The 26,420-nt window shown below is 50.9% G+C and overlaps 2 protein-coding genes across 2 annotated transcripts in view; both read right to left on the bottom strand.

Annotated features, from left to right (window-relative positions):
- The window catches only part of LOC123481562 (receptor-type tyrosine-protein phosphatase S-like), a 141,728-nt gene extending 128,564 nt beyond the window's left edge, over window positions 1–13,164 (bottom strand). Inside the window, exon 1 of the mRNA XM_045206038.1 lies at window positions 12,833–13,164. The gene's annotated coding sequence lies outside the window, so the exon portion shown is untranslated. The remainder of the gene's footprint in view (window positions 1–12,832) is intronic.
- An 8,047-nt stretch (window positions 13,165–21,211) lies between these two features.
- On the bottom strand, window positions 21,212–24,994 carry LOC121535523 (protein fem-1 homolog A-like). Its single transcript, XM_041842666.1, has one exon. It carries the CDS (start codon window positions 24,834–24,836, stop codon window positions 22,983–22,985), a length of 1,854 nt encoding a protein of 617 aa, XP_041698600.1. The 5' UTR covers window positions 24,837–24,994; the 3' UTR covers window positions 21,212–22,982.
- Window positions 24,995–26,420: the final 1,426 nt, after the last annotated feature.

The following is a 26,420-nucleotide window of genomic DNA, read 5'->3' on the forward strand; positions in this document are numbered from 1 at the left end:
ATGGGGAGAGATGAGATGGGGGGTGAGAGAGGAGATGGGCGAGAGAGAGGAGATGGGGAGAGAGGAGATGGGGGGAGAGAGAGGAGATGGGGAGAGAGGAGATGGGGAGAGAGGAGATGGGGGAGAGATGAGATGGGGTGAGAGAGGAGATGGGCGAGAGAGAAGAGATGGGGAGAGAGGAGATGGGGGAGAGAGGAGATGGGGAGAGAGGAGATGGGGAGAGAGGAGATGGGGAGAGAGAGGAGATGGGGAGAGAGGAGATGGGGGAGAGAGGAGATGGGCGAGAGAGAGGAGATGGGGAGAGAGGAGATTGGGAGAGAGGAGATGGGGAAAAGAGTAGATGGGGAGAGAGGAGATGGGGAAAAGAGTAGATGGGGAGAGAGGAGATGGTGAGAGAGGAAATGGGGAGAGAGGAGATTGGGAGAGAGGAGATGGGGAGAGAGGAGAGAGAGGAGATGGGGAGAGAGGAGATGGGGAGAGAGGAGATGGGGAGAGAGAGGAGATGGGGAGAGAGGAGATGGGGAGAGAGAGAGGATGGGGAGAGAGAGGAGGATGGGGAGAGAGGAGATGGGGAGAGAGGAGATGGGGGGAGAGAGGAGATGGGGGGTGAGAGGAGATGGGGAGAGAGGAGGGGGGGGAGAGAGGAGATGGGGAGAGAGGAGATGGGGAGAGAGGAGATGGAAGCGAGAGAGGAGATGGGGAGGGGGGAGAGAGGAGATGGAAGAGAGAGGAGATGGGGAGAGAGGAGATGGGGAGAGAGGAGATGGGGAGAGAGAGGAGATGGGGCGAAAGAGGAGATGGGGAGGGGGAAAGAGAGGAGATGGAGAGAGAGAGGAGATGAAGTGAGAGAGAAATTGGGAGAGAGGAGATGGGGAAAGAGTAGATGGGGAGGAGGAGATGGGGAGAGAGAGGAGATGGGGGAGAGAGGATATGGGGAGAGAGAGGAGATGGGAGAGAGAAGGGGGAGAGATGAGATGGGGTGAGAGAGGAGATGGGAGAGGAGAGATGGGTAGAGAGGAGATGGGGGAGAGAGAGGAGTGGGGGAGAGAGGAGATGGGAGAGAGGAGATGGGGGAGAGAGGAGATGGGGAGAGAGGAGATTGGGAGAGAGGAGATGGGGAAAAGAGTAGATGGGGAGAGAGGAGATGGGGAGAGAGGAGATGGGAGAGAGGAGATGGGGAGAGAGAGGAGATGGGGAGAGAGGAGGTGGGGGGAGAGATGAGATGGAGTGAGAGAGGAGATGGGAGCAGAGAGAGGAGATGGGGGAGAGGAGATGGGGAGAGAGAGGAGATGGGGGAGAGAGGAGATGGGGGAGAGAGGAGAGTGGGGGAGAGATGAGATGGGGTGAGAGAGGAGATGGGCGAGAGAGAGAGGAGATGGGGAGAGAGGAGATGGGGGAGAGAGGAGATTGGGAGAGAGGAGATGGGGAAAAGAGTAGATGGGGAGAGAGGAGATGGGGAAAAGAGTAGATGGGGAGAGAGGAGATGGGGAGAGAGGAGATGGGGAGAGAGGAGATGGGGAGAGAGAGGAGATGGGGAGAGAGGAGATTGGGAGAGAGGAGATGGGGAGAGAGGAGATGGGGAGAGAGGAGATGGGGAGAGAGAGGAGATGGGGAGAGAGAGGAGATGGGGAGAGAGAGGAGATGGGGAGAGAGAGGAGATGGGGAGAGAGGAGATAGGGGGGTGAGAGGAGATGGGGAGAGAGGAGATGGGGTGGGGGAGAGAGGAGATGGAAGAGAGAGGAGATGGGGAGAGAGAGATGGGGAAGAGGAGTGGAGAGAGAGAGATTGGGAGAGAGGAGATTGGGAGAGAGGAGATGGGGAGAGATGAGATGGGGAGAGAGGAGATGGGGAGAGAGGAGATGGGGAGAGAGAGGAGATGGGGAGAGAGAGGAGATGGGGAGAGAGAGGAGATGGGGAAAGAGGAGAAGGGGGGAGAGGAGATGGGGAGAGAGGAGATGGGGGAGAGAGGGAGATGGGGAGAGAGGAGATGGGGGAGAGAGGAGATGGGGGGAGAGAGAGATGGGGAGAGAGAGATGGGGAGAGAGGAGTTGGGGAGAGAGGAGATGGGGAGAGAGGAGATGGGGGAGAGAGGAGATGGGGAGAGAGGAGATGGGGAAAGAGAGGAGATGGGTGAGAGAGGAGATGGGGAGAAGGGGAGAGAGAGGAGATGGGGAGAGAGGAGAAGGGAGAGGAGATGGGGAGAGAGGAGATGGGGAGAGAGGAGATGGGGAAAGAGAGGAGATTGGGAAAGAGAGGAGATGGGGAGAAGGGGAGAGAGAGGAGATGGGGAGAGAGGAGATGGGGAGAAGGGGAGAGAGAGGAGATGGGAGAGAGGAGATGGGGGAGAGAGGAGATGGGGAGAGAGGAGATGGGGAGAAGGGGAGAGAGAGGAGACGGGGAGAGAGGAGATGGGGAAAGAGAGGAGATGGGGAGAGAGGAGATGGGGGGAGAGGAGATGAGGAGAAAGGAGATGGGGAAAGAGAGGAGGTGGGGAAAGAGAGGAGATGGGGAAAGAGAGGAGATGCGGAAAGAGAGGAGATGGGAGAGAGGAGGAGATGGGGGAGAGAGGATATGGGGAAAGAGAGGAGATGGTGGAGAGAGGAGATGGGAGAAGGAGAGAGAGGAGATGGAAGACAGAGGAGATGGGGAAGAGAGTAGATGGGGGAGAGAGGAGATGGGGAGAGAGGAGATGGGGAGAAGGGGAGAGAGAGGAGAAGGGAAAGAGAGGAGATGGGGGAGAGAGGAGATGGGGAGAAAGGGAGAGAGAGAGATGGGGAGAGAGGAGATGGGGAGAGAGGAGATGGGGGAGAGAGGAGGATGGGGAAAGAGAGGAGATTGGGAAAAGAGAGGAGATGGGGAAAGAGGAGAAGGGGGGGAGAGGAGATGGGGAGAGAGTAGATGGGGGAGAGAGGAGATGGGGAGAGAGGAGATGGGGAGAGAGGAGATGGGGAGAGAGGAGTTGGGGGGGAGAGGAGATGGGGGGAGAGAGGAGATGGGGGAGAGAGGAGATGGGGAGAGAGGAGATGGGGAAAGAGAGGAGATGGGTGAGAGAGGAGATGGGGAGAAGGGGAGAGAGAGGAGATGGGGAGAGAGGAGAAGGGGGGGAGAGGAGATGGGGAGAGAGGAGATGGGGAGAGAGGAGATGGGAAAAGAGAGGAGATTTGGGAAAGAGAGGAGATGGGGAGAAGGGGAGAGAGAGGAGATGGGGAGAGAGGAGATGGGGGAGAGAGGAGATGGGGAGAAGGGGAGAGAGAGGAGATGGGGAGAGAGGAGATGGGGGAGAGAGGAGATGGGGGAGAGAGGAGATGGGGAGAAGGGGAGAGAGAGGAGACGGGGGAGAGAGGAGATGGGGAAAGAGAGGAGATGGGGAGAGAGGAGATGGGGAAAGAGAGGAGATGGGGAAAGAGAGGAGATGGGGAAAGAGAGGAGATGCGGAAAGAGAGGAGATGGGAGAGAGAGGAGATGGGGGAGAGAGGATATGGGGAAAAGAGTAGATGGGGAGAGAGGAGATGGGGAAAAGAGTAGATGGGGAGAGAGGAGATGGGGAGAGAGGAGATGGGGAGAGAGGAGATTTGGGAGAGAGGAGATGGGAGAGAGGAGAGAGAGGAGATGGGGGAGAGAGGAGATGGGAGAGAGAGAGATGGAGAGAGAGAGAGATGGGGAGAGAGGAGATGGGGAGAGAGAGGAGATGGAGAGAGAGAGGAGATGGGGAGAGAGGAGATGGGGAGAGAGGAGATGGGGGAGAGAGGAGATGGGGGAGAGAGGAGATGGGGAGAGAGGAGGTGGGGGAGAGAGGAGATGGGGAGAGAGAGGAGATGGGGGAGAGAGGAGATGGGAGCAGAGAGGAGATGGGGAGGGGGGGAGAGAGGAGATGGAAGAGAGAGGAGATGGGGAGAGAGGAGATGGGGAGAGAGGAGATGGGGAGAGAGAGAGGAGATGGGCAGAGAGGAGATGGGGAGGGGGAAAGAGAGGAGATGGAGAGAGAGAGGAGATGAAGTGAGAGAGAAATTGGGAGAGAGGAGATGGGGAAAAGAGTAGATGGGGAGGGAGGAGATGGGGAGAGAGAGGAGATGGGGAGAGAGGATATGGGGAGAGAGAGGAGATGGGGAGAGAGGATATGGGGGAGAGATGAGATGGGGTGAGAGAGGAGATGGGCAGAGAGAGGAGATGGGTAGAGAGGAGATGGGGGAGAGAGGAGTTGGGGGAGAGAGGAGATGGGAGAGAGGAGATGGGGGAGAGAGGAGATGGGGAGAGAGGAGGATTGGGAGAGAGGAGATGGGGGAAAAGAGTAGATGGGGGAGAGAGGAGATGGGGAGAGAGGAGATGGGGGAGAGAGGAGATGGGGAGAGAGAGGAGATGGGGAGAGAGGAGAGAGATGAGATGGAGTGAGAGAGGAGATGGGGAGAGAGAGGAGATGGGGGTGAGAGGAGATGAGAGAGAGAGAGGAGATGGGGAGAGAGGAGATGGGGAGAGAGGAGATGGGGAGAGATGAGATGGGGGAGAGAGGAGATAAAGGAGGAGATGAGGGAGATGGGGAGAGAGGAGATTGGGAGAGAGGAGATGGGGAAAAGAGTAGATGGGAGAGAGGAGATGGGGAAAAGAGTAGATGGGGAGAGAGGAGATGGGGAGAGAGAGGAATGGGGGAGAGAGGAGATGGGGGAGAGAGGAGATGGGGAGAGAGGAGATTGGGAGAGAGGAGATGGGGAGAGAGGAGATGGGGAGAGAGGAGATGGGGGAGAGAGAGGAGATGGGGAGAGAGAGGAGATGGGGAGAGAGAGGAGATGGGGGAGAGAGAGGAGATGGGGAGAGAGGAGATGGGGGGGAGAGGAGATGGGGAGAGAGGAGATGGGGTGGGGGGGAGAGAGGAGATGGAAGAGAGAGGAGATGGGGGAGAGAGGAGATGGGGAGAGAGGAGATGGGGGAGAGAGGAGATTGGGAGAGAGGAGATTGGGAGAGAGGAGATGGGGAGAGATGAGATGGGGAGAGAGGAGATGGGGAGAGAGGAGATGGGGGAGAGAGAGGAGATGGGAGAGAGAGGAGATGGGGAGAGAGAGGAGATGGGGAAAGAGGAGAAGGGAGAGAGGAGATGGGGAGAGAGGAGATGGGGGAGAGAGGAGATGGGGGAGAGAGGAGATGGGGGAGAGAGGAGATGGAGAGAGAGGAGATGGGGAGAGAGGAGATGGGAGAGAGGAGTTGGGGGGAGAGGAGATGGGGAGAGAGGAGATGGGGGAGAGAGGAGATGGGAGAGAGGAGATGGGGAAAGAGAGGAGATGGGGTGAGAGAGGAGATGGGGAGAAGGGGGAGAGAGAGGGAGATGGGGAGAGAGGAGAAGGGGGGAGAGGAGATGGGAGAGAGAGGAGATGGGGAGAGAGGAGATGGGGAAAGAGAGGAGATTGGGAAAGAGAGGAGATGGGGAGAAGGGGAGAGAGAGGAGATGGGGAGAGAGGAGATGGGGAGAAGGGGAGAGAGAGGAGATGGAGAGGGATGGGGGAGAGAGGAGATGGGGGAGAGAGGAGATGGGGAGAAGGAGAGAGAGGAGACGGGAGAGAGGAGATGGGGAAAGAGAGGAGATGGGGAGAGAGGAGATGGGGGAGAGAGAGATGAGGAGAAAGGAGATGGGGAAAGAGAGGAGGTGGGGGAAAGAGAGGAGATGGGGAAAGAGAGGAGATGCGGAAAGAGAGGAGATGGGAGAGAGAGGAGATGGGGGAGAGAGGATATGGGGGAAAGAGAGGAGATGGTGGAGAGAGGAGATGGGGAGAAGGGGAGAGAGAGGAGATGGAAGACAGAGGAGATGGGGAAGAGAGTAGATGGGGGAGAGAGGAGATGGGGAGAGAGGAGATGGGGAGAAGGGGAGAGAGAGGAGAAGGGGAAAGAGAGGAGATGGGGGAGAGAGGAGATGGGAGAAGGGAGAGAGAGGAGATGGGGAGAGAGGAGATGGGGGAGAGAGGAGATGGGGAGAGAGGAGATGGGGAAAGAGAGGGAGATTGGGAAAGAGAGGAGATGGGGAAAGAGGAGAAGGGGGGGAGAGGAGATGGGGAGAGAGTAGATGGGGGAGAGAGGAGATGGGGGAGAGAGGAGATGGGAGAGAGAGGAGAGGGAGAGAGGAGATGGGGGAGAGAGATGGGAGAGAGGAGATGGGGAGAGAGGAGATGGGGAGAGAGGAGATGGGAAAGAGAGAGAGATGGGTGAGAGAGGAGATGGGGAGAAGGAGAGAGAGGAAGATGGGAGAGAGGAGAAGGGGGAGAGGAGATGGAGAGAGGGATGGGGAGAGAGGAGATGGGAAAAGAGAGGAGATTTGGGAAAGAGAGGAGATGGGGAGAAGGAGAGAGAGGAGATGAGAGAGAGAGATGGGGAGAGAGGAGATGGGGAGAAGGGAGAGAGAGGAGAGGGGAGAGAGGAGATGGGGGAGAGAGGAGATGGGGGGAGAGAGGAGATGGGGAGAAGGGGAGAGAGAGGAGACGGGGAGAGAGGAGATGGGGAAAGAGAGAGGAGATGGGGAGAGAGGAGATGGGAAAGAGAGGGAGATGGGGAAAGAGAGGAGATGGGGAAAGAGAGGAGATGGAAGAGGAGATGGGAGAGAGAGGAGATGGGGGAGAGAGGATATGGGGAAAGAGAGGAGATGGTGGAGAGAGGAGATGGGGAGAAGGAGAAAGAGATATGGGGGAGAAAGAGGGAGATGGGGGAGAGGAGATGGGGAGAGAGAGGAGATGGGAGAGAGGAGATGGGGAGAGAGAGGAGATGGGAGAGAGGAGATGGGGGAGAGAGAGTAGATGGGGGAGAGAGAGGAGATAGGGAGAGAGAGTTGGGAGAGAGGAGATGGGGGAGAAAGAGGAGATGGGCGAGAGAGAGGAGATTGGGAGAGAGGAGATGGGGAGAGAGAGGAGATGGGGAGAGAGGAGATGGGGTGAAAGAGGAGATGGGGAGAGAGAGGAGATGGGGAGAGAGGAGATGGGGAGAGAGGAGATGGGGAGAGAGGAGTTGGGGGAGAGGAGATGGGGAGAGAGGAGATGGGGGAGAGAGGAGATGGGGAGAGAGGAGATGGGGAAAGAGAGGAGATGGGTGAGAGAGGAGATGGGGGAGAAGGGGAGAGAGAGGAGATGGGGAGAGAGGAGAAGGGGGGGAGAGGAGATGGGGAGAGAGGAGATGGGGAGAGATGAGATGGGGAAAGAGAGGAGGATTGGGAAAAGAGAGGAGATGGGGAGAAGGGGAGAGAGAGGAGATGGGGAGAGAGGAGATGGGGAGAAGGGAGAGAGAGGAGATGGGGAGAGAGGAGATGGGGGGAGAGAGGAGATGGGGAGAGAGGAGATGGGGAGAAGGGGAGAGAGGAGACGGGAGAGAGGAGATGGGGAAATAGAGGAGATGGGGAGAGAGGAGATGGGGGAGAGGAGATGAGGAGAGAGGAGATGGGGAAAGAGAGGAGGTGGGGAAAGAGAGGAGATGGGGAAAGAGAGGAGATGCGGAAAGAGAGGAGATGGGAGAGAGAGGAGATGGGGGAGAGAGGATATGGGGAAAGAGAGGAGATGGTGGAGAGAGGAGATGGGGAGAAGGGGAGAGAGAGGAGATGGGGGAGAGAGGAGATGGAAGACAGAGGAGATGGGGAAGAGAGTAGATGGGGGAGAGAGGAGATGGGGAGAGAGGAGATGGGGAGAAGGGGAGAGAGAAGAGAAGGGGAAAGAGAGGAGATGGGGAGAGAGGAGATGGGGAGAAGGGGAGAGAGAGGAGATGGGGAGAGAGGAGATGGGGAGAGAGGAGATGGGGAGAGAGGAGATGGGGAAAGAGAGGAGATTGGGAAAGAGAGGAGATGGGGAAAGAGGAGAAGGGGGGAGAGGAGATGGGGAGAGAGGAGATGGGGGGAGAGAGGAGATGGGGAGAGAGGAGATGGGGAGAGAGGAGATGGGGAGAGAGGAGTTGGGGGGAGAGAGGAGATGGGGGAGAGAGGAGATGGGAGAGAGGAGATGGGGAAAGAGAGGAGATGGGTGAGAGAGGAGATGGGGAGAAGGGGAGAGAGAGGAGATGGGGGAGAGAGGAGAAGGGGGAGAGGAGATGGGGAGAGAGGAGATGGGGAGAGAGGAGATGGGGGAAAGAGAGGAGATTGGGAAAGAGAGGAGATGGGGAGAAGGGGAGAGAGAGGAGATGGGGAGAGAGGAGATGGGGGAGAGAGGAGATGGGGAGAAGGGGAGAGAGAGGAGATGGGGAGAGAGGAGATGGGGGAGAGAGGAGATGGGGGAGAGAGGAGAGGGGGAGAAGGGGAGAGAGAGGAGACGGGGGAGAGAGGAGATGGGGAAAGAGAGGAGATGGGGAGAGAGGAGATGGGGAAAGAGAGGAGATGGGGAAAGAGAGGAGATGGGGAAAGAGAGGAGATGCGGAAAGAGAGGAGATGGGAGAGAGAGGAGATGGGGGAGAGAGGATATGGGGAAAGAGAGGAGATGGTGGAGAGAGGAGATGGGGAGAAGGGGAGAAAGAGGATATGGGGGAGAAAGAGGAGATGGGGGAGAGGAGATGGGGGAGAGAGAGGAGATGGGAGAGAGGAGATGGGGGAGAGAGAGGAGATGGGGAGAGAGGAGATGGGGAGAGAGAGTAGATGGGGAGAGAGAGGAGATAGGGGAGAGAGGAGTTGGGGAGAGAGGAGATGGGGTGAAAGAGGAGATGGGCGAGAGAGAGGAGATTGGGAGAGAGGAGATGGGGAGAGAGAGGAGATGGGGAGAGAGGAGATGGGGTGAAAGAGGAGATGGGGAGAGAGAGGAGATGGGGAGAGAGGAGATGGGGAGAGAGAGGAGATGGGGAGAGAGGAGATGGGGAGAAGGGGGGAGAGAGGAGATGGGGGAGAGGGGAGATGGGGAGAGAGGAGATGGGGAAAGAGAGGAGATGGGGAGAAGGGGAGAGAGAGGAGATGGGGGAGAGAGGAGATGGGAAAGAGAGGAGATGGGGGAGAGAGGAGACGGGGGAGAGAGGAAATGGGGAAAGAGAGGAGATTGGGAAAGAGAGGAGATGGGAGAGAGAGGAGATGGGGGAAGAGAGGAAATGGGGAAAGAGAGGAGATTGGGAAAGAGAGGAGATGGGAGAGAGAGGAGATGGGGGGAGAGAGGAAATGGGGAAAGAGAGGAGTTGGGGGAGAGTGGAGATGGGGAGAGAGTGGAGATGGGGAGAGAGAGGAGATGGGGAGAGAGAGGAGATGGGGAGAGAGGAGATGGGGGAGAGAGGAGATGGGGAGAGAGAGGAGATGGGGGAGAGAGGAGATTGGGAAAGAGAGGAGATGGGGGAGAGAGAGATGGGGAGAAGGGGAGAGAGAGGAGATGGGGAGAGAGGAGATGGGGGGAGAGGAGATGGGGAAAGAGAGGAGATGGGAAGAGGGGGGGAGAGAGGAGATGGGAGAGAGGAGATGGGGAGAGAGGAGATGGGGGAGGAGGAGATGGGGAGAGAGGAGATGGGGGAGAGAGAAGATGGGGGAGAGAGGAGATGGGGAGAGAGAGGAGATGGGGGAGATGAGATGGGGAGAGGAGAAGGGGAGAGGAGAAGGGGGAGAGAGGAGATGGGGGAGAGAGGAGATGGGGGGAGAAAGGAGATGGGGAAGAAAGGAGATGGGGAGAGGGGGGAGAGAGGAGATGGGAGAGAGGAGATGGGGAGAGAGGAGAGGGGAGAGAGGAGAGGGGAGAGAGGAGATGGGAGAGAGAGGAGATGGGGAAAGAGAGGAGATGGGGAGAGAGGAGATGGGGGAGAGAGGAGATGGGGAAAGAGAGGAGATGGGGAGAGAGGAGATGGGGAGAGGGGGGGAGAGAGGAGATGGGAGAGAGGAGATGGGGGAGAGGAGATTGGGAGAGAGAGGAGATGGGGAGAGGAGAAGGGGGAGAAAGGAGATGGGGGAGAGGAGATTGGGAGAGAGAGGAGATTTGGGAGAGGAGAAGGGGGAGAGAGGAGATGGGGGAGAGAGGAGATGGGGAGAGAGGAGATGGGGAGAGGGGGGAGAGAGGAGACGGGGAGACAGTAGAATGGAGAGGAGAGGGAGAGAAGGGACAGAGGAAGAGGAGAGGGAGAGAGGGGACAGAGGCAGAGGAGAGCGAGAGGAGAGTCAAAAGGAGAGAGAGGAAATGGAAGAGATAAAAAGAGCAGAGGAGGGAGGAAAAAAAAGGAGAGCACAGAAGGGAGAGGAGAGGAGAAATACATGAAAGGAGGAGAAGAGAAAAAGAGAGAGAGCAGAGGGAAAGGTCAGAGGAGAGAGTGAAATAGGAGAGAGAGGTAGAGCGAAGCAGTATGCATTTTTATCCGTGCTGACACATCACAATCTGTGAATCATCTTGAGAAGGGCATCAGTCAAGCCACAACCCATCTCACAGCTTTACTCTATATTATATATATTATATATAGTATTATCCTCTTTTCCCTCTCCTCATCTACCAGGCCAGTCCTGTGGAGATGTGGAAAAACATACGCCAGTAAACGCTACATCCACGTTTGGGATGTAAGTACAGATCACAGGAGGTTGGTGGCACCTTAATTGGGGAGGACAGGCTCGTGGTAATGGCTGGAGTGGAATCAGTGGAATGGCAACAAACACATGTTTTGTATGTGTTTGATACCATTCCATTTACTCCGTTCCAACCATTGTTATGAGCCATCCACCTCTCAGCAGCTTCCACTGGTACAGATGTTCTGAGCATGCAAATGATTAGCTCCTCCACTCTTTACTCTAGGGATATCAGGGTTTCACCTGGAAACAAATCTACAAACTCACATGACAGTGGTCAATGTGGTATGTTTACCAAGGGCAGGATCGCTCAATCTTGAAAGATGCAACAAGAGAGTCCTTTGGATGATCCTCTAGATAAACTGCATGACAGACAAGTATCTTCCTATTATAGTCTCTTGACTCATGTCTCCTCACATTGGTGCCGCTGAGATGCACAAGGCATGGGGTAGCAGATAACCAGGGCATGGGCTAACAGGGCTCTTACTAACCAGCAACAGCCCACAGGAATCAAAGACAAAGAGGAAGAAAATAAATAGAATAGTGTGTTCTGCTGTGTTTGAATCAATACTGCCTTCCAGGATCTGGGAAGTCACAGCAGTAGGACCTTAAATCAAAGCTTTCCCACAGGGCTCACTCGTTACTTCGACTTTGGGATGCTTTTCATGCGAATCTGATAGAGCAGCGGACGTAGAAATGAACAAAAGATTGAAGCCTGTTGTGAAGACAACTGATCGAGAGAAAACTAAAATTGGAAATTGATTATTTCGAAATTCAAAGCCAATTCTGCCTGCTTGGTATAGTGTGTTGCTTCTCAGGTTTCTTGAATAGGATTGCTTAATATGTTATACTGTCTGAGGTTTACCGGGAACCAGACCCAAGTTCTTCAGACCCAGTCCAAGACCCAGGCCTACACATAAACACTGGGCATGTCTGAGTAGGTTCCCACTGGGCACACACTGGTTGAATCATGGTTGTTTCCACGTCATTTCAATGAAATTACGTTGAACCATGTGTTATAGACGTTGAATTGATGTCCGTGCCCAGTGGGTTAACTTCATGTGGCTGTGATTTGTCTTGATCAGTCTTCGGGGGAAGAGAGAATGAAGAGAGAATGGAAAGAATGCCTTTATATAGGTGGTCATAATGGTCTCATTTGCCAGGTATAAATGTTTAGTAAATATCTATCTGTTTTAAATGAAAGGATAAACTCATTTAAAATATGAATGGGTGCATGGGTGTGATCTTAAGCAATTAGGGATGTGGAAATTGGTTGGAATGAACACCAGCCTACACATGATGCCTCCCAAGGGATGGAGAGACCATCTGTGTTGTGATAAAGACAAAAACAAAACAAATAGGCCTCAGCTTGGATTTGATGTATGATTTATTCAAACTGCTGCCAGAAGGCCTGTCTGTATGGTGAAATAAGTAATTAAAACACCAAGAAAAGCATGGTGGTTAATTAATGTATTAAAGATGTGCTTGGTTTTGTCTAAGCAAACAAACCCTGAGAAAATGTGTCAAGGTAAATCGATACCAGCATAACATTTATGTAGCCTAGATGGTTCCTGAAAGTGTGCTAGCATTTCATTTGGTTTTATAGGGTTTTAAATGTGTCAACACATAATATTAACATATGGGGTAAAACATAATTCATATTTAATGTTTTTTCCAACAATGCTAAAGGGAGAAGCAGGTGCCTAATAGACGAAGCGATTCAATGGTCTGTAGAGTCATCTCTAAACGGACCATCCGCCTCGCCACCTGGTGTCATGACATTGCCCGATTTATGGCAATTGGATGATCGACGCTCGATAAAGGCCTATAGCATACAGTAGAGAGAAAAAAACGAACCTGTCATATAGGTACAAATTGGTTAATAACAATAATGAAAGAATGCATGTTGACTGACGCGCGGAAAGCACCGACTTGTGTCAAAACAAACTAATGAGGAACAAAGGGGCGACATGTCGCCACTTGCCAGCTTGAGAGGTGTCCCTGATGAAGCCTCTCCAATGAGGCGAAGGAAAGAAACTGGGTGGCAAGAAGGCTGGGTACCGCCGACGACAACCGGAATATTATATTATTCTCAACCATAAAACCCAAGCTCACCCAGTTGCATTCACAGTCACAAGTAACCAAAAACAACAACAAACAAGGGTGTTCGAAAGAGATATCAAAATTTACCCATAACTTACGTTTAATATAGAACAGCAGCAGAGCACACAAGGGCAGCCAAACAGCCTACCGAGCCACACCGGTCGAGGTGTGAATTAACGATCAGGGCGAGGTTCTCAATAATAAATGCAGAAAATTAATTGCTCGTGCATATTGCAAAACAGCCTCTTTTAATCTATGTATATTTACCTTTATGGAGAAAGTGAGTGCTCAGTCTTATTTTTGTCGGATAAATTCATGTGGATGGACTTGCAGCTGGCAGCACCCCCGATAGAAATAACAATCCCATTTGACAGCTGAGCTCCTCTAAAAGGTTTTACTTTTCGGCAGGAAACGCAAGCATCGCCTGAGTCCTCGGCTTTCCTCTCGCCTCCTCAGAAGCCCTGCAGGACCACTACTCTGCGCTCGTGTGTCAGGGGACCATCTCTGGTCGGGTAGCTTTAGACACTGCTGGTTGATGTCATTGATACTCCCCGTCTTCCTCCTCACCTTTCCTTCCTCCCTCCCTCCATCTATCTATCCTTTCCCTCTCCCCCCTCTCTCTCGCTCTCTCACACACGATGAGGTCCCTCCCATGACGCCCTCCCATGACGTCATGCAGTCAAGATCTCCAATAGCAACCGCATCCCTCTCCCTTGTCTTCCAAACCTTTTCTGTCGTCTCAGTGGACCGCTGACTGGTACTGAAGAGACTGCTGCTGTTACTGAGGTATCCTGTCTACTGTAGCTCTTATGTTAAAGTGGGCTCTGCATGTCATGGACTAGATAAGAATAAGAACAAGGGAGATATTCAGAACTTATTATCAGAATCATTAGGGTTACATATGAGTAGCGTACATTCAAATCGTCTCATTCGAACAACTTACCTCCCCACTGCACATAATTCCCAAGTCGTTTTTTGCTAAAGTAGACCCTGTTGAACTATGGAAAGATGCAGAGAACAAGTGTTTTTATGGAATTGGATTTCCAGAATCAAACATCTAACACTCAAACCTATGAACATAGGCTATCCCACTCGTCATATAAAAATACACATTTCAAATATCAAGGACCTTCCCCCAACCTGAAACACAGAAAAGAGTTACACTACATGACCAAGAGTATGTGGACACCTGTTTGTCGAATATCTCATTCCAAAATCATGGGCATTAACATGGAGTTGGTTCCCACTTTGCTGCAATAACAGCCTCCTACTCTTCTGGTAAGGCTTTCCACTAGATGTTGGAACATTACTGCAGCGACTTGCTTCCATTCAGCCACAAGAGCATTAGTGAGATCGGGCAATGTTGTTGGGCAATTAGGCCTGGCTCGCAGTCAGCGTTCCAATTCATCCCAAATGTGTTCGATGGGGTTGAGGTCAGGGCTCTGTGCAGGCCAGTCAAGTTCTTCCAAACCGATCTCGACAAACCATTTCTGTATGGACCTCACTTTGTGCACGGGGGCATTGTCATGCTAAATGGGAAAGGGCCTTCCCCAAATTGTTGCCACAAAGTTGGAAGCATAGAATTGTCTAGAATGTCATTGTATGCTCTAGCATGAATATTTCCCTTCACTGGAACTAAGGGTCCTAGCCCGAACCATGAAAAACAGCCCCAGACCATTATTCCTCCTGTGACGAGGTGTGAATGAAGGAGTCAGGCGCAGGAGGTAAAATACCGAAGTCCAGAGTTTATTCCGTTTACATAAATCAAACGCCCAAAGCATCAAACGAAACTAACAAGGGAAAACATCCACCTTGGCATAAACACAGTGAATAGTAGCTCAACCGAGCTACACGCTCTCACAACAAACAATCACTCACAAAGACAAGGGGAACAGAGGGAACACTTATACACATACTAATTAGGGGAATGAGCACCAGGTGTGTGTGATTGACAAGACATGACAAGTGGAGTGATGAGAATGGGATCGGCAGTAGCTAGTACTCCGGTGACGACGAACGCCGAAGCCTGCCCGAACCAGGAGGGGGGGGGCAGCCTCGGCGGAAGTCGTGACACCTCCTCCATCAAACTTTACAGTTGGCACTATGCATTGGGACAGGTAGCGTTCTCCTAGCAGGCGCCAAACCCAGATTCGTCCGTTGGACTGCCAGATGGTGAAGCGTGATTCATCACTCCAGAGAACGCATTTCCACTGCTCCAGAGTCCAATGGCGGTCGAGCTTTACACAACTCCAGCCGATGCTTGGCATTGCGCATGCTGATCTTAGGCTTGTGTGCGGCTGCTCGGCCATGAAAACCCATTTCATGAAGCTCTGGACGAACAGTTCTGTTGCTTCCAGAGGCAGTTTGGAACTTGGTAGTGAGTGTTGCAACCGAGGACAGACGATTTTGTGTGGCCTACCACTTTGCAGCTGAGCTGTTGTTGCTCCTAGACATTTCCACTTTACAATGACAGCACTTACAGTTGACCGGGGAAGCTCTAGCAGGGCAGAAATTTGACGAACTGACTTGTTGGAAAGGTGGCATCCTATCACGGTGCCATGTTGAATGTCATTGAGCTCTTCAGTAAGGCCATTCTACTGCCAATGTTTGTCTATGGAGATGGCATGGCTGTGTGCTCGATTTTATACACCTGTCAGCAACGGGTGTGGCTGAAATAGCTGAATCCACTAATTTGAAGGGGTGTCCACATACTTGTGTATATATAGCGTACTTCTCTTGATACTGTGCCAGAGGAGATGCAGAGAACCAGGTGGATGTTGAGATGAAGCTTGCGTGAGGGAGGCAAGCCGTACCTGACCTTTCCTGTTCACATGCATACAAAGAAATAAACACACACACAGACACACAGACACACACACACACTGCCATGTCAGCAGAACTGACTCCTGAGATTTCTGTTCACGATGTGAGATGCGGTGCACACATACATATTCAAACCTGCCCTGACACAGAATCAACCCTGATGGCTTACTGGAATTGTACAAACACACACACAAACACCACACACCCTCGCTCTCTCTCTCTCACACACACACACACACACACACACCTTGTCTCCTCTCCTTCATCTAGGCCTAATATGCTTTCACCAGTCCAATTCTTTATGTGTATGTATTTACTCATCTAATCTTTAGTTATCCAGGTAAGTTTCAATATTTATCCAGGTAAGTCTATTTATTTATCCAGGTAAGTATCTATATTTATCCAGGTAAGTCTCTATATTTATCCAGGTAAGTCTCTATATCTATCCAGGTAAGTTTCAATTTTTATCCAGGTAAGTTTCTATATCTATCCAGGTAAGTCTCTATATTTATCCAGGTAAATCTCCATATTTATCCAGGTAAGTCTCTATATTTATCCAGGTAAGTTTCTATATCTATCCAGGTAAGTCTCTTTAATGTCAGAGCCAGAAGAAGGGCATTAGATAAAGAGGGGTTTAGGGGAGCCCCTGCCAATGCCATACTGCTCTCTATCCAGTTCCTTTCTGCTAACACAGAAAGGTAGGGGGTAGGGCAGGTGGTAGGGCAGGTGGTAGGGGATAGGGCAGGTGGTAGGGCAGGTGGTAGGGGATAGGGCAGGTGGTAGGGCAGGTGGTAGGGGATAGGGCAGGTGGTAGGGGATAGGGCAGGTGGTAGGGCAGGTGGTAGGGGATAGGGCAGGTGGTAGGGCAGGTGGTAGGGGATAGGGCAGGTGGTAGGGGATAGGGCAGGTGGTAGGGCAGGTGGTAGGGGATAGGGCAGGTGGTAGGGGATAGGGCAGGTGGTAGGGGATAGGGCAGGTGGTAGGGGATAGGGCAGGTGGTAGGGGATAGGGCAGGTGGTAGGGGATAGGGCAGGTGGTAGGGCAGGTGGTAGGGGATAGGGCAGGTGGTAGGGCAGGTGGTAGGGGATAGGGCAGGTGGTAGGGCAGGTGGTAGGGATAGGGCAGGTGGTAGGGGATAGGGCAGGTGGTAGGGCAGGTGGTAGGGGATAGGGCAGGTGGTAGGGGATAGGGCAGGTGGTAGGGGATAGGGCAGGTGGTAGGGGATAGGGCAGGTGGTAGGGGATAGGGCAGGTGGTAGGGGATAGGGGCAGGTGGTAGGGGATAGGGCAGGTGGTAGGGCAGGTGGTAGGGGATAGGGCAGGTGGTAGGGCAGGTGGTAGGGGATAGGGCAGGTGGTAGGGGATAGGGCAGGTGGTAGGGGATAGGGCAGGTGGTAGGGCAGGTGGTAGGGCAGGTGGTAGGGGATAGGGCAGGTGGTAGGGGATAGGGCAGGTGGTAGGGCAGGTGGTAGGGGCTAGGGCAGGTGGTAGGGGATAGGGCAGGTGGTAGGGCAGGTGGTAGGGGATAGGGCAGGTGGTAGGGCAGGTGGTAGGGGATAGGGCAGGTGGTAGGGGATAGGGCAGGTGGTAGGGGATAGGGCAGGTGGTAGGGGACAGAGCAGGTTGTAGGGGATAGGGCAGGTGGTAGGGGACAGGGCAGGTGGTAGGGGACAGGGCAGGTGGTAGGGGACAGGGCAGGTGGTAGGGGACAGGGCAGGTGGTAGGGGACATGGCAGGTGGTAGGGGATAGGGCAGGTGGTAGGGGATAGGGCAGGTGGTAGGGCAGGTGGTAGGGGATAGGGCAGGTGGTAGGGGATACGGCAGGTGGTAGGGGATAGGGCAGGTGGTAGGGGACAGGGCAGGTGCAAGGGGACAGAGCAGGTTGTAGGGGATAGGGCAGGTGGTAGGGGATACGGCAGGTGGTAGGGGATAGGGCAGGTGGTAGGGGATAGGGCAGGTGGTAGGGCAGGTGGTAGGGGATAGGGCAGGTGGTAGGGGATAAGGCAGGTGGTAGGGGATAGGGCAGGTGGTAGGGCAGGTGGTAGGGGTTAGGGCAGGTGGTAGGGGATAGGGCAGGTGGTAGGGGATAGGGCAGGTGGTAGGGTATAGGGCAGGTGGCTGGGGATAGGGCAGGTGGTAGGGTATAGGGCAGGTGGCTGGGGATAGGGCAGGTGGTAGGGGATAGGGCAGGTGGTAGGGGATAGGGCAGGTGGTATAGGGTTGGTTTTTGGACCAGGTCTCTCTGTCTGGCATGATTGAATATTACTATCTGAGCTGCTATGGAACAAAGGATGCTGAGCAGGCCAGCTTCCTTTGCACTGATCACTTTCTAGTATTTCCTTTGTAAATATTGACACCAAGTGGCTGACAGGAGTACAACTGCTGTGGTTACGTCAGCTTTCCACAGTCTTGGGTTACATTACCTTCAGTAGTGCTAAAACGATATAATTAATCAAATAGATGCCATTCTAACATGTAATAGAGATGCTTGTCCGCTCTACATATAATGTACAAAGTGTATACATATTGTCTATAAACAGAAAGGTTTAATCAGAGGTCTTATATACTGGTAGCCGTGATGGAATGCATCACATCACACAAATGATGCATCTTTTACTGAACATGAAGGCCCCCTATATAGTAGTCTCCTGCCACAGCCACCGGTGGAGCGCCAGTAACCTTCCAGTCTACCGCTGTTTCCAAAACAGGTTTATAAGCTAGGGCCATAACTACAGTGCATTCAGAAAGTATTCAGACCCCTTGACTTTTTCCACATTTTGTTATGTTACAGCCTTATTCTAAAATTGATTAAATAAATAAAAATCCTCAAATCTAAACACAATACCCCATAATGACAAAGCAAAAACAGGTTTTTAGATTTTTTTGCAAATGTATTAAATATAAAAAACAGAAATACCTTATTTACATAAGTATTCAGACCCTTTATTATGAGACTCGAAATTGAGCTCAGGTGCATCCAGTTTCCATTCATCATCCTTGAGATGTTTCTACAACTTGATTGGAGTCCTCCTGTGGTAAATTCAATTGATTGGACATGATTTGGAAAGGCACACACCTGTCTATATAAGGTCCCACAGCTGACAGTGCATGTCAGAGCAAGAACCAAGCCATGAGGTCGAAGGAATTGTCCGTAGAGCTCCAAGACAGGATTGTGTCGAGGCACAGGTCTGGGGAAGGGTAACAAAAACTTTCTGCAGCATTGAAGGTCCCCAAGAACACAGTGACCTCCATCATTCTTAAATGGAAGAAGTTTGGAACCACCAGAGACTCTTCCTATGAGAAACAAGATTCTCTGGTCTGGAGGAAAATGGCACCATCCCTACGGTGAAGCATGGTGGTGGCAGCATCTTGCTGTGGGGATGTTCTTCGGCAGCAGGGACTGGGAGACTAGTCAGGATCGAGGGAAAGATGAACAGAACAAAGTACAGAGAGATCCTTGATGAAAACCCATTGATTTTGTTAGTCACTCTCACTCAGATATCATATTAACTTTGCATAAGTCATGGCAAAATGTGTATAATTGCAGGAAATTAGCTTTAAAACTGCAAAACGTTATCCCAACCCCATGGCAAAATGTGTAGAATTGCAGGAAATCAGCTGTAAAACTGCCAAACTCAGCTGTAAAACTGCCCAAAAAAATGCTCTGTAAAGCAAACTCGTGTTCACTTTTTGTTAATAAAATAATTGTTCTGCTAACAGATCCCTCTGTACGTATTCAATTATATTTTTTTATCCCAGTGCGGAGTTAATGTGTAGTGGCTAATTGTATAGCTAATAGGCTATGTGTTTGTAGATCGATTGAGGTGAATGAACCTACAGCAACCAATATGATAATGGCTGGGGTAATTGTTTCTGTTGTCTAAATAGCATTCTAGAGTTTTTAAATGATGTAGAAATGCAGTAAATGAGCTTAAACTTTCTTAAGATTTCTTATTGACCGAATTTAACTTGAATAGATCGCAACGCTGGGTGTCAGCAATAGGCCTACGGTGGAAACACCTTGCATACCACAGAGCTAGCTGCAGAAGCTATTAGCATATTGCTTTCTCTGTTTTCAAAAGGGGGCTAGTTGTTGAATCGACCAGATAGGCCAATGAGCAGAAAGGGGGTCCGCCATCTTGCTTCTGCCTGTCCCAGTTCCTTCAGAGGGAGCAGGGAGTCAGGGATTGGGGGTTGTTTTTTAGGCTGACATCTACTGACACTCCTGTGACCTCTCTGAAGTTCAACCCATGACCTCTGACCTTTTAAAGAAAACTGAGACCAACTGAATTTAACAACAATAACTTTAACATTGAATAACAATAATAATCGTTAGCATGAACAGCCATTAAAAGAGGGATAGCCCCATAGCGATGAAACTGTAAGCTATGGGAAGTGCAGAGTAAAATATGGCAGTATAAAAAATATGATCAATAATTTTAATTATCATAATTTTACAATAGGCCCCTGAGTAGGGTCACAAATAGATATGACAAAATCGGTTCAACCAAGGACCAAACTAATTGGAGTGGTTTCTTGGACATGGTCCCTGCCAGTCATCAAGTGACCTGACTGACCGTGTGTATTACCTTACTGTAAGCCTGTTTGAAGGGCAGAAACAGAGGCGAAAGACCCCTAAAATAGCAGTGGAAACGGTCCTGTCTCCACCGCACTGACGTAGAATACACTATTTATACGCCGGACGGCAAAAGATCAAGTTTCTGTTAGGCTTTTCTTCTTTTTTTACATGTTCTGTAACTACAGGGAGAGCAGAGAGCATGTTCTGTTTGTCACTTCAGGACAAAATATACGGGAATAAAATAAATTATAAAAAAATATTATTTTTTGGTACTGGAATAAAATATTGAGAAACATAATAGAAATCTAAAAAGGGCAATCTAACACCTAAAAATCACAGGCATTGGTTACAACCCATAGTGAAGGTAGACTGTTGTGACCCAAATATGACACGCAGTGGAAAAGGGGCAGCAGATTTCCTAGCAGTTAAGAGCGTTGGGCCAGTAATCAAAAGGTCAAATCCCTGAGCAGACTAGGCAAAAAATCTGCCTATGTGCCCTTGAGCAAGGCACTTAACCCTAATTGCTCCTGTAAGTCGCTCTGGATAAGAGTGTCTGCTAAATGACTAAAATGTAAAGAGTAAGGGAGGGGAATAAATAGGATTTTGACTAGATGGGATACAACTTGACACATTTTGTCATCAATTTGACAAAAGCTGTATCCCTTCTAGCCATTCACAAGAAATAGAGCCAGGTGGTTTTCCTGAAAATATGACATGACCAATAGGAAATGCCTGGGACCCCTAGCGACAGACTACAAATAGCGCCCAGAGTCTTTCAGGGCCAGGTCACGTGGTCATGAAAAACTCCATGTCCCTAGAAATAACCACGCCAGCAGGGAAGGCCTAGGGCTCAAACTTGAACCCTTATCAGTTAAGTGTAGTTATCTGGCTTTAATAGGTGAGTTGCATGGGAACCCGTAGAGCAGGGAGGGATAGTGTTCTTCCATCACACCTATTTTAATCCATCTAAATATAAAGGGCCTCCGTAATACGAGTGTTAGTCAGTCTAGCTGTCTGTTACTCCTTCATATCCACTCTACCCAGCCCTCTCTGAGCAGTGGGGTTGCCACTGGCCTGGCCAGCCCTGTACATGTGGCATAGGGAAAGGAACACAGTGAGAGGGTTAAAGGTGAGAGGAGATACAGTCTGCTGCTAATTAACACAATGGCTTGGGATTGTTGTAACAGTGCAATTTAAGCAGTTATCAGAAGTGATTAGAATGAATGTAACTGAATTGAGACTGGAGAACTGAACTGTATTGTATTTTAAAACAGACATTGCGCTAATCAGGAGTTAACTGCTCTGCAACAATTGCCTAACACCTAAATGTCACCTATGAAAAATAAAAATGTCATCACAATGTGCATTTCACAATGGCTCAACAACAGGTTGAACAACAGAGAGATAGAGAAAAAAAAGAGGGGAGAGAGAAAGAAAGAGGAGAGATTCAACGCATCCTCTAGCCAACACAAACACCCACTTGCTGCAGGGATACTGAATTTTATTCAAGTATCTCAACACAGTTTTGTTCCGAAGTTACCGTCAGTTAAATGAATCAATCAGTTGTTGAGAAAGAGGCTGTGACTCCATAGCCTGGATGTTGTAAAGTTACCCTTTAGGATTCAGAGGTTTTTCAAAGTGCATTCAATCAGGTGGGTTTTTACATAGGGACAGACAGAAACCAATGAAAGCATGTATGATAAAATAAGATAACACAAAAAACTGAGATTGTCAACAACAAAAAGAAAGAATAAGACTAAAAGATGCAGTGTGTGATTCGTTCCCCATCACCTGCATCTGTGGTTAATAGGATCAACTCTGGGTTTTGATATCAACAACGAGTGACTGCATAGATTCCAATCGTTCTGCATGGGCTGTAGATAGCTAGGCTTGAATAGATGACCTGATACTGGGATCAACAGTCCATAAACATTCACTGAGGAGGAGATCTCCACCTCTCCTTTCTCACAGTGTCCAAACTGTCCAGAGGGAGACTTCCAGAGATTGACCAAGCTGTAAAACATGTCGCACAGTCTAGACAGAGCTAAAGAAGAGATCTAGGCTAGAACAAACTGTATTCTTATGAGAGTTCCCATGCTAGTCTGCACTCCACAGTTGTTAGTCGCTCCATTCGTAGTAAGCTAGTTCAGTAAGTTAAGGCTAACCTGTAAGATAAACACATTTAGAGACACAATATAAGGCTGAGTTTTGGCATAAAATGGTTTTCAAACAGTCCTTAAAATATAAAAGTAAAAGGCAAGGGATTAAATAATGCTCAATTGATGATAAAAATATATTGATGGCAAGCAGCCAGTCACACTGTGTGTACTTTGTTTGTTCAAAGGATGCTTCTTGATAACCTTGCAAAACAAGACAGATTTAACAAACAAGCTATCCTGTTCACTCTTTAAGGCTCTCATGTCATGCAATATTTGATGATGCCCTATCAAGTAATACAGCTTCCATTCCCACCTAAAAACAAGCCAGCACCCAATACATACAGGCACTACCATACTTTTCTTTCGGTGAGCAGTCTTCCTTCTTATAGAGAAAAACAGAAGAAAAATAAAAAGACAAAGCATAAAAGCCTAAAATCAAGTCAAGGTTTTTTTCTCCCACCTGCAAACAAATAGCAACCTAGCACTTAGAAAGTGTCCATGTCTTAATAATAATAATACCTCATCTAAAGAGAGCCCTGACCAGATGCATGTAGCCACAGTTAAGATGCTCCCAGTCTGTGGTCAGTATAATGTTTTGTGGCCGGGAGGATTATTGCTGTGATTTGGTCTGAATCTGAGACAGAGCTCACAGTCTGGAGTTAGGAGAGGCACAGAGAGAGGAGAAACCATAGGGAAGTGGGGTGGGGTGGGGTGGGCTGGGCTGGGGTAAGGATGAGGGGAGTCAGGGGGACATGGGTGAGATGGGGTGAAGATGATGGGGGTCATTGATGAATGGTTTAAAAGGGGTCTGGGGCAAGGATGGGGACAGGGTGGGGATATTTAGGGAGAGGGGGGTTTCAGTGCAGCTCAATAAACACCTCCATCTCCTCAGAGATGAGGCCCTTGTAGGGCAGTCTGTGCTTCTCGATGGCGCGCGCCGCCAGGCACTGCAGAGTGACGTAGTTGAGGGGGAAGAGGGCCGGGTGCCCGTTGCTCTGTTCGTCCAGCAGGTCGTACGCAGTCTTCCTCTGGGAGTTGGTGGCGTCGAAGTGAGCGCCAGCCCTCACCAGCAGTGCCATGATCTCCGGGCAACCGTTGCTGGCGGCGACGTGCAGGGGCGTATTGTTATCGCAGTCCCGCGAGTCCACGTCCGCCCCGCACTCCAGAAGCAGCGAGGCCACGGTCTGGGAGGGGAAGTGGCCTACGGGGTAGCGGCCCACTGACGTGGTATCCTTGTCCACGGCCATATGCAGGGGGGTGAAGCCGCTCCTTGCCCGCGGGTTCAGCTTCAGGAGGCGGTACACAGTCTGCTTCTTCTGGTGCTCTTGCTCCGCAGTGCACTCCAGCTTCTCCAGCAGGAACACCAGGTGGAGGATGATGGCCAGGGCCTTGGTGAACTGGGGGGCTTCGGGGGGGCTGTCCCTCTGGGCCACCGCCCTCTCCACCTCCCTCACACTCTTCCCCAACACCCCCATCAGGTCGTGGAAGGTGACTCGCGTGGCCAGGGTGCCCTTGGCCCGGTCCTGCAGCACGAAGGAGAAGAGCTCGGCGAAGGACAAGAAGCTGCTGGCTGTCATGGGGCTGAGGGGGTCCAGGTTACTCTGCTGCATGTCCAGGGCATACTTCCACAGGCTGATGCAGCGCTCAAAGTTGCCAGAGTCGGCGTAGACGGCCCCTCTGTAGCGGATGTAGTAGGAGGTGTCGGGGTGCGAGGGCCCCAGGACTCTCTCGCGGACCAGCAGGGCCTGCATCCGCATCTCGTCAGGGTCTGTGATTAGAGCCTCCAGCTCCTCTGCCGTGCTCACCTCCCGGGCACAGTCGTAGGCAGGGACAGGGGGACCCGGAGGGGGCTTGACCAGGAGTCCCACCTTGTCAGCTGGTTGTCTCAGCTCCATGGCTCTCCTCCAGTATCTCATGGCCCCCAAGAGGTCTCTCTTCTTATCCACAAAGGTGGCCCCCAGGAGTTCGAGAGCATCGACGCGTTCTTCTCGTGAGGAGCGGGGCTGGTGGGCGAGGTACTCCACGATGTTGGTGTGGCCCGTGACGCTGGCGGCCAGGAGAGGGGTCATGCCATAGCCGTCCCTCTCCATGCGGGCGTTGCATTTTAGCAGCATCTTCATGATGTCCAGGCTACCGGACTCAGCACAGTCGTGGAGTGCCGTGTTGCCTTTCACACTCTTGCGGTTGACATCAGCACCACGCTCCAAGAGGAACTTGGCTATCTCTTTGTGGCCCTTGTAGCAGGAGATCATCAGGCAAGTGTGGCCGTGGCGGTTGGCTACCTCCATATCGGCTCGGTGTTCCACCAGGTAGCGGACAATCTCCAGGTGACCATCGAAGCAGGCAGCGCGGAGAGGCGTTGAGTTGGTCAGCGTAGTGTTGTTGACAGAGGCACCGTGTTTAAGGAGTGTGCGGACGACAGGGAGGTGACCAGCCGCCGAAGCCGCCCATAGCGGGGGAGCCCCTTCAATCGTCTCGCCGTCAAAGTTCACCGAGCCTCCTAGTTCCACGTTAGCTTTACAATGTTCAAGCAAATAGTCGGCAACCTCTAAGTGTCCGTATCGAGAGGCAATGAGGAGAGGGGTGCCTCCCTGCGTTTTCTCCTCGGCGAGAGCCTCCAACTCCTCGGGACTTTTGTCACTCAGCAACTTCTGGATAAGTTTCAGCTTACCATCTCTGGCCGCATTGAAAACCGCCGTCGTGAAATCCATTTTAACGTATTTCGGCTCTCTCACTGGCCATCAACCCCCTAGCAACGTTTGTAGAACATTAGGGAAGGGACTGTCTTTTCAAAATAAGAAAATAAACCTTGTCCGTAGCTCGGTTTCTCCCTGGCATTTCTCTGCCATTTTAAGGCTGCTGTCAAGATGGCGTTTGTGTTCTTTGACAGATCTGTGTTTACAATTTACGCTTAGCATCTTGGTTTATGTAGTCTTTGAGAAATAATTTTACAACGGATGAAACGGCACTTTCCGACTGATTAGAAATATAATTCCCATGAGGCATTTCGTACGAGTGAACTCAGCGCTAGATGGTTTGAAACGGGAAGTGTAGTTTTTAGGCGAACGTGTGCCTCGTTCACTGGAATAATTAGTAGCTTCCTTGTAAACGTACTTAAACTACAATCCCCAAGGACCCCGAAACACAAAGCTCAGGATCGCCCTAAAACTAAAGTGGCATCATTTTTCATTTTACAGAATAAATATTAATGGTACTGTATTTCTGTCGTCTACCTTTTAGACGGAACATATATCTCACATCTACACTGATACAAAAATAATTTTCATTAGGGAAAATAGTCTGTCTTGTGCTGTCTGTCAGCTATACCTGGCGAGAGTAGCAAATTAGGTGCTGTCCAAGGTGCTGAATTGTTATCTGGAATAGGCCTATGTGGGTGTGGACCCCTTCACATTCATTAGGCCCCTAAAGATCATTCCCAAATCCCAAATAAGATATATTTTTCATTAAGCATGACATGCAAATACAATTTTTAAAAATTTAAATACCATCAATCTATGGAGCATTGTGGCATAGCTTGGGTCTTCATTGAATGATGTGTGGGTAGTAGATCCATAGGTGGCACTATAGTCTATTGTAATCAAATAACAGTGGATATATAGCAGATACACACTGAATGTACAAACATTAGGAACACTAGAACAGCCTCATTTCGTCGGGGAATGGACTTTACCAAGGTGTTGACTCCAATGCTTCCCACAGTTGTGTCAAGTTGGCTGGATGTATTTTGGGTGGTGGACCATTCTTGATACACATGGGAAACTGTTGAGCGTGAAAAACCCAGCAGCATTGCAGTTCTTGACACACTCAAACCGGTGTGTCTGGCACCTACTTCCATACCCTGTTCAAAGGCACTTAAATATTTTGTCTTGCCCATTCACCCTCTGAATGGCACACATACACAATCCATGTCTCAATTGTCTCAAGGCTTAAAACTCTTTCTTTACTCTGTCTCCTCCCCTTCATCTACACTGATTGAAGTGGATTTAACAAGTGACATCAATAAGGGATCATAGCTTTCACATGGATTCACCTGGTGAGTCTATGTAATGGAAAGAGCAGGTGTTCCTAATGTTTTTCACACTCAGTGTAGGTTGTTGGCTATAACCATAGGCTACTTAACCAATCAGTGCTGGTGGTGCAAAACAAATTATGAAAAAAAAACCAAGCTATTTTTTGTTTGATTTCCAAGTTGTGCTATAACTGTGCCATAATAATCCCATAACATATATTATGTTGAGAAATTGGTGCCACTGGCTGATTGTAATGTAATGCAT

Source organism: Coregonus clupeaformis, chromosome 21 (genome assembly GCF_020615455.1).
Source record: "Coregonus clupeaformis isolate EN_2021a chromosome 21, ASM2061545v1, whole genome shotgun sequence".
In the NCBI taxonomy this organism is placed as follows: domain Eukaryota; kingdom Metazoa; phylum Chordata; class Actinopteri; order Salmoniformes; family Salmonidae; genus Coregonus; species Coregonus clupeaformis.